Source organism: Balaenoptera acutorostrata, chromosome 6 (assembly GCF_949987535.1).
Source record: "Balaenoptera acutorostrata chromosome 6, mBalAcu1.1, whole genome shotgun sequence".
NCBI classification, from domain to species: Eukaryota; Metazoa; Chordata; class Mammalia; order Artiodactyla; family Balaenopteridae; genus Balaenoptera; species Balaenoptera acutorostrata.
The window spans coordinates 29,410,640-29,424,433 of record NC_080069.1 but is presented as its reverse complement, the minus strand read 5'-3'; the positions used below and the strand labels follow the sequence as shown (position 1 = coordinate 29,424,433).

General features: G+C 46.0%; 1 protein-coding gene across 10 annotated transcripts in view; it reads right to left on the bottom strand.

The window, feature by feature from the left end:
• Positions 1–9,871: 9,871 nt before the first annotated feature.
• Positions 9,872–13,794, bottom strand: part of WNK2 (WNK lysine deficient protein kinase 2) — a 149,270-nt gene continuing 145,347 nt past the window's right edge. For 9 of the 10 annotated variants that reach the window (XM_057547961.1, XM_057547965.1, XM_057547966.1 and 6 more), the window contains one exon: positions 11,181–13,043. In XM_057547961.1, the coding sequence (XP_057403944.1) occupies positions 12,708–13,043 (336 nt within the window). In that variant the 3' untranslated portion in view covers positions 11,181–12,707. Of the gene's footprint in view, positions 10,077–11,180; positions 13,044–13,794 lie in introns of those variants that run through there. The other variant, XM_057547968.1, reaches the window with a different exon arrangement.

The following is a 13,794-nucleotide window of genomic DNA, read 5'->3' as shown; positions in this document are numbered from 1 at the left end:
TGACTCTGACATAGACCAAGAAATGGGGAAGGCCATGCAGCAGGGTGTCAGTGTTCAAATCTCTATCCCATCACTTACCAGTCGGGTGTTGAGGCGTCTGAGGTGCCACGCCTGAGTCTGCCCCGTATAATGGAGACTGAGAGAGGTAATCCGAGCACAGGCCGGGCAAAGCCATCTCCCAGCACGTGGCAGTCTCTATCACCCCCACCCCTCTGCCTACCACAGCCGGGCCACAATCCCCTTCCTGGCCTCTGACCTCTGAACAAGGCAGGAGCAGCCCCTGCCCAGGACCAGAGCTCTGCAAGTTGCATTCCCGAGGCCCCAGCAGCCTCCCCAACCTCAGCCATGCTGGCCAGCTCCAGGTTGGCTTCTCCTTGCGGCAGCCCATGGGGCCTGTTCTTTCTCCAGCTCCATGTGGGCCATGCCCGTTCCCCAACCACCAACCCATTCATTCACCAGCTAAGAGCCACTGAGAACTCCTGAGGGCCCAAGGGGTAAACAGAGCAGGCCCGTTGTGGTGGAACATGCATTCTACTCTGGAAAGACAGGAAATCAGGAAAGAAACAAAACAATGCAGAGTAACTAATGATCAGAATAACTAATGCTCAAGGTGACAAAGACAACAGAGGCACAAGCCAGTTGGGACTCAAGCCAGAGTAAGGATCTGGGCTGCATGGGAAGGTGTAGGTGGGCACTGAAGGGTAGCAGCTTACTGAGGTATAAATGACTACAACACACCATACATATTGAAAATGTAGAGTGTGATAAATTTTGACATACATATACACTGGTGATATCTCCAGTAATAGAGCAGAGTCATCGTTCACCTCCAGAAGTTTCCCTCTCCTCTCTGCCATCTCCCAGCCCCTCCCTAGGCAACTACTGGTGGTCTTCCTATCACTATGAAAGTCAGCTTGCATTTTCTACAATTGTATATGAATGGAATCACATGGCAGTCTCCTCTTTTGTTGAGCTTCTTCACTCAGCATAACTTGTGACTTATCTATGTTGCTGGGCATCTTGGTAATTGATTCCTCCCTGTTGCTGAGCATCAAATGTCAAGATGGGGCACACACGTACTCCAGGCTGCAGAGGGACAGTCGGGTGTTCCAGTTCTTGGCTAGTCTAGAGAAAGCTGGTGTGAACATTTGTCGGTAAGTCTCTGTGAGGACTGCTTTCATTTCTCTCAGGTGAACACCCAGGAGTGGAATGGCTGGGTCATAGGGTAAATATACATTTAACTCTGTAAGAAGCTGCCAAAATGTTTCCCAAAGTACTCACACCATTTTGTATTCCCACCAGCAGTGTGAGAGTTCCAGTTCCTCCACATCCTCACCAGCACTTGGTGTGGTTGGTGTTTTAGCCATTTCACTGTGTGTAGTGGCATCTCACTGAGGTTTTAATCTATATTTTTGTAATGACTAACGATATTGAGAGTTTGTCATGTGCTTGTTTGCCATCCATATCTCTTCTTTGGTGACGTATCTCTTTAGATCCCTTGCTCATTTAAAAGAATTGGTTCATGTTCTTACTATCGCATTTTTAGAATTCTTTATGTCTGGATACAAGTTCTTTATCAGGTATCAATTATGGCTTGTCTTCTCATTCTCTTAAGACTGCCTTTTGAAGTTTTTAATTTTAGTGAATTCCAATTCATCAGTTTTTAAAAATGTATTGTGCTTTTGGTGTTATATTTAATAAATCTTTGCATAGCTCAAGGTCATAAAGATTTTTTCTAATTTTTTCCAAAAAGTTTTACACTTATAGGTTTTATATTCGGGACTATGATCCATTTTAATATGATTTTTGTATATGGTGAATATGGATGAAAGTTTTATTTTTTTACACATGGAGATCCAACTGTTCCAGCACCATTTGTTGAAAAGATTATCCTTTCTTCACTGATTTGCCTTTGTGATATTGTTGAAAATCAGGTGCTCATATATGTGTAGGTCTGTTTCTGAGCTCCTTATTTTTGTTCCATTTATTTATTATTCTATCTTGATGCCATTAGCACACAATCTTGGTCACTGTTGCTTCCTATGTTTTAAAATCAGGTAGTGTTAACCTTCCAACTTTGTTCTTTTTCACAGTTGCTTTGGCTGTTCTAGGTCTTTCGTGTGTTTTCCCACATGAATTTTAGAATCAGTTTTTCATATCTACCCCCCAAAAAACCTCCTGGGAGTTTGGTTGGAACTGCATTGAATCTGTAGATCAGTTTGGAGAACTGACATTTTAATAACATTGTGTCTTTCAACCCATGTCTCTCCATTTATTAGTCTTTGATTTCTCTCAGCTTAATACAGGTTATATAGGTCTTTCACACCTTTTATCAGATTTATTCCTAAGTATTTCATAGTTTTTGGTAGTATCATAACTGTTAATGTTGTATTAATTGTTGAAAGTTGAACCATCCAAGAATTCTTGAGACAAATCCTACTTACTTAGTCAAAAAGGATTATCCTTTTCATATATTGTTGCATTCCATTTGCTAATATTCTGTTTAGAATTTTTGTATTTTTGTTCATGAGGGATATTTGTCTCTAGGTTTTGTGGGGTTTTTTAATATCTTTGGCATAGGATAAGGGCATCAGAATTATCTGGAACAGTTTGTATAGAACTGGCATTATTTCTCCCTTATCTAGAGGAATTCACCAGTGAAGCCATCTGCACCTGGAGTTTTGTTTCTGTGGGAAAGTTTTTAACTACAAAATAAATTTTTTCATATATACAGGGCTATTCAGCTTATCTATTTCTTCTTAAGTAAGCTTTGGTGAGAAGCTTTGGTGGTTTGTGTCTTTCAAGTAATTTGTCCATTTCATCTAAGTTATCAGATTTATTGGTGTAAAGATATTTGTAATAGCCCTTTAAATCTTTTCAATATTTATGGAACCAGTCGATGTCATCTCTCTCATTTGTGATATTGGTAATTGTGTCTTTTTTTTTCAGTCTAGCTAGTGCTTTTTCAGGGTTTTTAAAAAAATTTTTATTGGGGTATAATTGATTTACAATATTATGTTAGTTTCAGGTGTACAGAAAAGCTAATCTGTTATACAAATACATATATCCACTATTTTTTAGATTCTTTCCCCATATAGGCCATTACAGAGTATTGAGTAGAGTTCCCTGTGCTATGCAGTAGGTCCTTATTAGTTATCTATTTTATATATAGTAGTGTGTATGTGTCCATCCCAATCTTCCAATTTATCCCTATCCCCCTTACCCTCTGGTAAACATAAGTTTATTTTCTACATCTGTAACTCTATTTTGGTTTTGTAGATAAGTTCATTTGTACCCTTTTTTAGATTCCACGTATAAGTGATATCATATGACATTTGTCTTTCTATGTCTGACTTACTTTACTCAATATGACAATCTGTAGGTCCATCCATGTTACAGCAAATGGCATTATTTTGTTCTTTTTTTATGGCTGAGTAATATTCCATTGTATATATGTACTACATCTTCTATTTTCAGTTTCTAAGGAAACTCCATTTTATTCCACAGTGGCTGTACCAGTTTGCATTCCCACCAATAGTGTAGGATGGTTCCCTTTCCCCACACTCTCTCCAGCATTTATTGTTTGTAGACTTTTTAATGATGGCCATTCTGACCAGTGTGAGGTGATACCTCATTGTAATTTTAATTTGCATTTCTCTAATGAGTAGTGATGTTGAGCATCTTTTCATGTTTTTTTTTAACCATCTGTATGTCTTCTCTGGAGAAATGTTTATTTAGATCTTCCACCCATTTTTTGATTGGGTTGTTTGTTTTTTTGATATTGAGCTGCATGAGCTGTTTGTATATTTTGGAGATTAATCCCTTGTCGGTTCCTTTGTTTGCAAATATTTTCTCCCATTCTGTGGGTTGTCTTTTCATTTTATTTATGGTTTCCTTTGCTGTGCAAAAGCTTTTAAGTTTAAGTCCCATTTGTTTATTTTTATTATTCTAGGAGGTGGATCAAAGAAGATCTTGCTGTGATTTATGTCAGAGTGTTCTCCCTATGTTTTCCTCTAAAAGTTTTATATTCTCCGGCCTTATATTTAGGTCTTTAATCCATTTTGAGTTTATTTTTGTGTATGGTGTTAGGAAGTGTTCTAATTTCATTTTTTTACATGTGCCTGTCCAGTTTTCCCAGCACTACTTATTGAAGAAACTGTCTTTTCTCTTGTATAGTCTTGCCTCCTTTGTTGTAGATTAGCTGACCATAAGTGTATGGGTTTATCTCTGGACTTTCTATCCTGTTCCATTGATCTATATTTCTGTTTTTGTGCCAGTACCATACTGTTTTGATGACTGTAGCTTTGTAGTATAGTCTGAAGTCAGGGAGCCTGATTCCTTCAGCTCCGTTTTTTTTTCTCAGGATTGCTTTGACTATTCGGGGTATTTTGTGTTTCCATACAAATTGTAAATTTTTTTGTTCTAATTCTGTGAAAAATGCCATTGGTAGTTTAATGGGGATTGCATTGAATCTGTAGATTGCTTTGGGCAGTATAGTCATTTTCACAATGTTGATTCTTCCAATCCAAGAACATGGTATATCTCTCCATCTGTTTGTGTCATCTTTTCTTTCTTTCATCAGTATCTTTGAGTTTTCCAAGTACAGGTCGTTTGCCTCCTTAGGTAGGTTTATTCCTAGGTATTTTATTCTTTTTGATACAATGGTGAATGGGATTGTTTCCTTAATCTCTTTTTGATCTTTTGTTGTTGGTGTATAGAAATGCAAGAGATTTCTGTGTAGGTTTTTCAGTTTTATTGAGTTTCTCATGTATTGGCTTTTGGTTACATTGATATTCTCTATTGTTTTCCTGTTTTACTGATTTTTTATTAATCATTTTCTTATGCTTACTTTGGATTTAATTTCTTCCTCTGCTAGTTTCTTAAGGTGGAAGATGAAGTCATTAATTTGGTCTTCTTTTCTAATGTAGGCTTAGTGCTATCAATTTCCTCCTAAGTATAGTTTTAGCAATATCCCACCAATTTTGACATGTTGTATTTTCATTTTTATTCAGTTTAATTTGTTTTCTAATTTCTCATTTGATTTCCTTTTTAATCCATAGGTTATTTAAAAGCGTGTTACCTCATTTGCAAATATTTGGGTGTTTTCCAGAGATCTGTTTTTGACTTCTAATTTAATTCCATTGTGGTCGGAGAATGTCATCTGTATGACTTGAATCCTTTAGAATTTATCATCACTCATCTTAATGGCCCAGAATCTGCCTTATCATGGACCACGTACACATAAAAAGAACTTGTGCTCTGCTGTGGGTGGAGTCTTAGAAATGTTAAGCCAAGCTGGTTGAGAGTGGTGTTCAAGTCTTATGTGCTCTTAGTGATTGTTGTGGTCATGTCACGCAAACAAGAGGGACCTTAACCCAAAATTTGGTTTGGATATTGAGACTGATGATGCATGCGCGCACACACACACGCACACACACACACGTTGCGAAAGGATAAAAAGGTTTGTTTCTCACATAAGGAGGCTTTAAGATCCAAAACAGATTGAGTGAGTGGGGAAAGGAGACTGGCTGGGAAAGGAGACTGGCTTAGGGTTTTTATGGTGGTTAGGGAGTAGGGTCAGGATGAGGGATTCCACTTATAGAATGAATTTCCCATGGTGCCAAGGGATGGAGCACTAGGGCTTCTTATCAGCATGATGAGATATGCAGAGAAGAAGAAGAGGGAGGGTGAGACTTAAAAGCTGTCAGCACTCAGACATCAAAAATGGAGTCAGGCTCTATTACAATGGCTTTCTGTCTACTTGCTCTGCCATTTATTCAAATAGCTGACTGTGATTGTGAATTTGTCTATTTCTCTTCTGTTTTCTTCCACATTTCGAAGTTGTTATTAGGGGTAGAAACATTTAGAATTGTATGTTTTCTTGGTGAGTTGACCTGTTTTCATTATGAAATTATATCTTTGCCCTCATAATAAGCTTTGCTCTGAAACCTGCATTGTTTGATATTAATAGTCACTGTAGCTTCCTTTTGATTGATGTTAGGATGGTATATTTTGGTCCATCCTTTTACCCAAACCTATTTGTCTTTATATGTAAAATATGTTTATGGTACACTACATAAAATTGGATTTTTTAATCAAATGTGACAATTTCTTTTACTCAAAGTGACCAGAGCATTTACATACCATTACAAAACGTGACTACTGATATAGTTAGGGTTAAGTCTATCATCTTGTAATTTGATTTTTATTTATCTCATCAGTCCTTTGTTCCCCTTTTTCTCTTTTCTGCAGTTCTGTCCATTTGAGTTCTAAACCAAGAGCTCTGTGGCCCTCAGCATTGGTGTGCTGACCAGCATTGTGCAGCTGGCCTGGTGTGTTGACCACTGGACATTGTCCCTCCAGTCCACGATGTTGATGCTTTAGGGTTGGGGAGGGGTTCCCTATCTCCTCCATGAGTTCATGTGGGGCTCAGCAAAGGGAGCAGTGGGTGTTTCCTTTCAGTTTTCTGCCACAAATATGTCTTGACCTCCTTGCCCTCCTTCTTTCTCTCCCTGTATATATACATTTGGTATTCACTTAATTTTAGTTTTAAAATGTGTGTGTGCAAATAGAGACAAGTATAGTTTCCATCTTACAAACAGATTGTGTACTAAAATTATTTAGTAAGCCATGTGTTGTGGACTGAATGTTTGTGTCCCCCTCAAAGTTCATGTTGAAGCTCTAACCTCCAATATGACTATATCTGGAGACAGGGCCTTTATGGAAGTAATTAAGATTAAATAGGTCATAAGGGTGGGGCCCTGGTATGATAGAATTCGTGTCCTTATAAGAAGAGGAAGAGAAAATAGAGCTCATTCACTCTCTCTCCACATGCACACAAAGAAGAGATCATGTGGGCACACACTGAGATGATGGTGTCTATACACCAAGAAAAGAGGCCTCAGAATGAAACCTACTTGCCAGCACCTTGATCTTGAACTTCCGGCCTCCAGAACTGTGAGAAATAAATATCTGTTGTTTAAGCCACCCAGCCTGTGGTATTCTATTATTGCAGCCCAAGACACCATGTGTTTTATTTCCCAAAGAAAGGACATAACATCAAGGCTGGGCTCCCTGGCTAGAGTATGACATTGTTTATGACTTGGAAATATAGTGCTAGAACAGCATAACCTGTTACTCAGAACCCTTGGGGATGCTTACTTTTGTTTCTCCAAGTTTTCCTGGGTCATGGAGAATCAACCAGCCCTTTAATAAAAGGCACATTTCAGATTTGAAGCTGTTCAACCTGAGTGCAGGCTCACATACCACAGCAGACACCAGGGAGTGGGCTGCGGGGAGCCCTCCACGACAGAATGAGAATGAAAAGCAGAGCCTGCAGCTCACCACCATGGCCCTGCAGGGGGAACTCAGGGCAAACCTGGACGATGCTGCTGTCCCTGTCCTGGGAAGCCTGGGCTGAGCCTGGAAGCTGCTGTGCGGGAGGCACCAGGCACAAGGTGGGTCTTTTCCATTCCAGAAATTCTATAAGTAGCAACAAGCTACTGCAGACTCCTACTCAAAGGGAGAGTTTTACTTTTGGCAACAATTCATTATGCAGCAGCTGTGTTCATTGACAGCTGTTCTGGAAGGTGTGGGATACAGAAGACGCCCTTAAGGTCTGCCCTCAGGAGACTTAAAACGAAGTGTGACACATGAGACACACACCCAAGATCTCCTATGGGGGTCTGGTGAGATGTTCCTGCCAGCCGCATGACAGAGCTCAGTGGAGGAGAGATTCCAAGGGTGTTGCAGGACTTTGAGCAGCTGGGGGCAGAGTTAGGGTGGGTGAATCACGTCCCAGCAGCCAAGTCTGAAGCTGAGGGACATGTCTGGCAGGTGTGGCCAACCGCCGAGAGCCTCAGACTTCAACACAGGGGATTAAGGTTTACCTGGGGGCCCCAGAGAGCCACTGGGCATTTCTGAGCAGTGGATGAGGCTGGGCGTACAGGGCCCCAGAAGACCAATGTGCAGGATCCCCCCTGGGGTTGTAGCTTGACCATCAACATCACTGGCCTGTCTCTCTGCCTCAATACAGCAACAAAGCTGCTTCCAGAGGGCCATCCCCATTTGTAGGGAGGACCTGGCTGCTCCTGGAATCAGGGTGAGGCAGACTCTGCTACTTGGGGTCCCAGGTGGTAAGGTACCCACTGGCTCCTCCTCCAAAGATGTGCTGGGGGAAGTGGGTAAGTGCTTGGTGATGCTGTGGTGTGAACAGGTATTCAATCTGTCCAGGTGTTCCAACCCAATCTCTCCCCCTTGCCCCACCAGAAACACACCCCCTAGAAAAGGAATCTGACTGTTGCCTACTCAGAAATTCTGGAGGAAGCTTGGGCCCTCACAGGTGTTTGCATCCAGGGGCTGTTACGATTACCTGTAAGCCCCTGCTGGGTTTCCAAACTTCAGCCATCTGCCTTCGCAATTTTTACCATTTGCTTGTGTGCTTTTACCTTTAGTTACTACTATCTTACCACCGATTTTTACCATTAGTACCTGTACTCTTACTTGCTTAAAATGATTTCAATAAATTTGCTGTCTGAAAAGGTAAGCTGTGCATTACTTCCATCAATAGAAAACCAGTGACAGGAGCCACAGACAATGACAAAATGAACACAATGAAAGTACACGATGTCATTACGTCTGGCAGAACAATGGCCTGTTCTACTTTATCGCAGAGGAGAGCACACACGAGGGCATGTCCACTTGGCCCGGGCAGCAGCACCAAGAGCTGGCAAGGGATGAGGTGGGCAGCCCCCATGTGCATCCCCAAACCTCACCCGCACACCCTCTGGGAAGCTGTGAGGAGGCAGGAAGCCCGCACTGCTCTGCTTTCATCAGCCAACTGGACAGGACTTGAGTCTCAGGGGTTGGCATTTTGTGTGATGACCATAAACGACGTCTGGGGACACCTGCGACAACTACCATGTTATACACAGCATCTGTGGGCTCCAGTGGTGACATAACCCAGGTGCTGCTGCCCCTACACCACATTCTTCACTGAAGGAAACATTAAATTGAAGTCAGAGATTAATTAACACAAAGATACAATTTTCTCATCTCAAGGAGTGGGACCCCCTGAATTCTACCCAAACCCCAGGCCCCAGTGTGAGCCCCCATTCCTGCTGGCCAAGCTGCAACTTTACTACTGCATGTTACCCTGTGAGGCCACTAGCAGGTTTCCTGTCTTTCACACTGTGCTTCAGACACCCTACCACCACGGTGATGCAGCCCTGCAAGGGCCAGTGGGCCTGTCCTACCACCCACCAAAGCCAGGGGTCTGACACCCGAGGCTGGCCCCTCCCAGTGGTGCATGTGGATTCTGGAGGAAGGGCCATTTCAAGCCACTGTGGAGGCCTGTCCTGTGCCTGGTGGATTGATGTGACAGAGTAAGGAAGCCCGAAGGGCAGCATAATGAATGGAGCTGTGTGCGCAAGGGTCCAAGTCTGTGCGAGCCAGGGAGCCGTCACCAGAGATGGGCATCACTGTTCAGCCTCCAAGGGTCTGATGCCTCCAGGGCTCTGCATAGAATGGGGGCTGCCCTGGGTATGAAGGAGGAGAATGCCTGAAAACTGGGGCCAGGCCGCCTGAGATCCACAGCCTCAGCTGCTTCTCTAAGAGGTGGGACCTTATCACACGTCTGACCCATCCCAGCTGCTGTCTGGACACAAGGACCGTGAGCTACCCAGTGTACTGTAAAGCACCATCTAAAGTGTTCATCACCACACTCAGGAACCCCTTAGCTAAGGATACTTACCCCCAGACCTGTCCCGCTGTGTGGTCCCAGGAGTTTCTCCAACACTCTCATTCACTTACCAACCATCTCAGGTCACCTGCCTGTCTGGGGACCACAAGAAAGGAGTTTGAAAAACCGATGTCCTGTTTCCCCCAAAATATTTTTTATTCTTGCTTACATTTGTGTTTCCAATTGTGAATAAAAAAATGCTTAGAAAGTGGTTACAAAACATCGTGAACCGGACACGAGGTGTGGGCTCCCCTTCTCTGCATGAGATGACACGGGGCCTGGCGTCTGGGTCTGGGTCGGCCTGCCTGGGCTCAGTCGGGCTTCTCACTTTCAGAATCTAGAAAACAAAACCGCCACAGCTCATTACAGGCCTGACGCGGTCACACGAGGCCCTGGAAGTTGGAATGGTGACACCAGAGTGGTCACGCTCCTTGGAGGGCTGGGCTGCCGGACCATGACCCAGGCACTATGCATACATACCCCAGGCTGCCTCTGCCATCTGGCCACCTTCCACACTGAGCAACCGCCCAAACCAGGCAGGGCCTTGCAGGGCCCACTGCCCTGGAGAGCGAGGTACCTCTGGCTCCACGGGCACAGCAAGCAGAGCAGCACCCCCGACCTGCCCGGCCTCTGCTCAGAGCTAGCGCTGAGGCGGAGCACTGCAGGTGGCCAGGGGCGCAAAGCCTGACTGTATCTCGGTGGAAAGGCAGGACGAACAGACCGGGGCTGCCACCCCAGCCGCGGGGAGCCGGAGGCACCACGACCCCCAGCTCGAGTACATGCAGAACACACGCAGGGGTACCAGCTGCTGACCATAAGGCCATCAGGGCCGGCGAGCCAGGAAAACATGCTGAATTCCACGGGGCCCTCCCCAAATCCGCACCAAGGCCCTGCACCTACAGGACAGCAGAGCCCCTCCGGTGACCCCAGGGCAGGCGGCCCAGCCCCCCACCCAGCTCTGTCCAAAGTGAGTCACACAAACCTGGCTTTCTGTGAGACAGCCAACATGGACAGGGGTCAGAGACACCATTTAGTTGGCTGTGAGACTCATGCCCTCCATGGGGCAGAGTCCACTGTACATCTAAATGCAGTTCAAATTCAGAGTTTGAAAGCCAAGTGAACAAGCCAACCTAGGCCCGAAGCCACAGAGCTGGCATGGGGTTCCCGCCCAACAGCCCACTCCCGTCCTCTGAGCCATGTCGGCTCAGCGTCAATCACACCCGGCTCCTGCCAGGAAGACAGTACCTGCCACTCAGCCCCCAGGCGCCTCATGGCCACCTCGGCCTCCTGGGCACGGTGTTGACAGCAGGCATGGAGCTGAGAGTGAAACTGTCAGGACAGGGCAGCGCTGCCTGCCAGGGCTACCCACCCCACGCTCCCTTTGAGACTGGCTGTTCCGCTTTTACGTGGACAGAAGATAACAAAAAGATGTTGTTCCACACTGTTTTCAAGCAAAAATGTTTATTTTTCTCCTTCAAATATACAATCTCTTGGGGAGTCTGTGCCACTGACCGTTCACATACAAGGCCAGGGCTCCAAACCACGTGTCTGGTACAGCAAGGGGAGCGGGAAGAGGGCGGCTTCCACCACCCTCAGGAACCAGGCGCACATGATTCTCAACCCAAGGACCAAGGGGCACATTACAGAGAACAGAAATCTCTTACTACAGTATCATGGCCTGGCAGAAGAGTCTGTATAATCACCTAGAAAATTCAATTCTAACTGAATGGATGGAATAACATATTTAAACCAAAATAATTCAGCCAGTCCTAGTAAAGTCCCAAAGTACAGCAGAACTATACAATTCACAGCTGGGCAGCCCAACCAGCTGCCTCCCAGTGGGAAACGGGAAACATCTTGGTCAGTGAGGAGCAGGGCCTTCAGTTCCCACCCTGGGCTGTCTGGTGCCTGTCTGGGATGAGTCCCACTGAAATTTCCAGGAGAGGAACACTCCCACCCCCAGCAGGGCAACCTCAGTGCATGGAGAACAGTCTGGAGGCCAGAGGTGGGTGGAGCAGCCTGTGAACACATGGCAAAGCTAGGCCCAAGTGGCCACAGGCCTCAGTGCAAATGACAGAAAAGGAAGGCAGGTCAGTAGGAGGGTTGGCAGGCCCCCGGAGCAGAAGGGGTCCACTGTCTCTGCAGAGCAGGCGGCCTGCCTGTGCTCCTGCACCAGACACACACCTGTACCTCCCCAACACTCACAGCAGCCCTGCGGGCTTTGGGTCATGAGGGCGTGTCTGCTTACCTAGCGCTTTACAGCAGGTTCCACAGAGCCAAACACAGATGCTAACATTCCTGACTAAGAGACCAACTACCAGTAGCAATGCACTGCCCCAATAACCATGCATCCCTGGGCAGTTTGCTGGCAGTGCCCATGGCACTGCAGTTGAAGGAGTGTGTCCATCTGTTTGCTATCTATGACCATAGAGCTGGAGAGACCTCGTTTTATGAGTACAAAGCAGAACTCTTCTAGCATTTGCAACTCTTCAATATTCAAGGTCACTAGTTCAATTTTTTTTAAAGCACATACAACAGAAAAGTCAAGATCAGACTTTAGCTTCAGATTTTCAAACCATTCATGTCTGCAACTTAACACGGGAAATAGAGATATCAATACACAAGCCAACTGTAAATGAAATACATCTCTTCTGATACATGATTTTTTAAAACATCTCTTTCCATCAGGGAATGGAAAAGCTGGAATTCAAGGCACTGTACTTCTGCAGGGTGATTACAATGTTCTAACCATCAACTCAAGTACAGGAAGTGAGTGCAAAGACAGCAAGTGTAGACCATGGGAAACTAAGAGGGAACAAGGTCTGCAGCAATAAAGAAAGCAAGGACTGCTGCCCTGGCTGGGCACCCATGGGCAGGCGGGGCAGGACTTGGAGGCCAAACCACAACCTGACTCCTCTGGGCTATTCAGTTCAGTATGTTCCACTTGGCAAGTGGTGAGACAGAGGAGCTATGTGATCCGCAGCCTGGGGCCGGGCATGCTGACCATAGGTGGCCACAAGAACATGGGGAGTGCTGGCGTGCCTGTTGCACCCAAGCCTGGCCCCTCATCAAGGCTCCAGCTGCCTGCTTGGGCTGCCCAGGGCCCCCAGGACACTGGAGCTGGGATCAGGCTTCCATACTGGCCCAGAGGCAGTGCATAGGGCGGGGCTGGAAGGCAGGAGAGAGCAGTACCTGGCATGGGCACAGGCTGGGCTGAGGCAGCTCCAGGAATGACCGCGGTGGGTAGAGGGCTGGGTGCCGGGGTCAGACATGGCATCCCCACTGCCGTTCGAGACGTGTTCATCTACAAGACAAGAAACGTGGTTTCAATCAGCTAGCCTCCCTCAGTGGCCTTGGGGGTCCCCCCAGTTTCTCCATCCTCAGGAGAGGGTGGTCTCAGGACCTGCCATGGGGCACCTTTTATGGCTGACGCCAGAGTGGAAGTGCGTGGCTGGGAGGCAGCCATTGTCCCTCCCTCCTTCCACAGAGCTGCAGCCTGCCCACCTCTGGGCCACGTGCCCCGACTGTCCACAGGCCAGAGTGGACTTCAAAGCAGACCCCGCAGGACATGAACCCTGAAGTCGCACTAAGGGGACCACACACCCCAACCCAAGGCCTCCTGCTTGACTGGTCAGTGCCATTATGGCAGCACCAGAACAGCTGGGTGCTGTGCAGGGTTGTGTGCCCAGAGATAAGGAGTCAGTGGCAGGGCAGCCCCTCTGCTCTCTGCACCTCAGGTATAACCCCACAGGAGAAGCAGCACAAGGACTGGGAAATGAGCTGTGATGGCTGGTGAGACCAGCATGGCCGTGATGCAGAAACCTGCCTTCAAACTGTCTAGACAAAATGTTGGCAGATCTAACCAAGCAACTATACAAAAAGATAAAACATCAGAGCCAAGTGAGGTTTGCCCCAGGAATGCAGTGATGTCCCAGTAGAAATCACTGCATCTCACCACAGTTACATCCCAAGGGAGAATTCCATGTGATGCTCCCCACAGATGCAGGGAGAGTGTCTGAGGAGTTCCACCCTGCTTCATGGAAAGCACAGCTGCT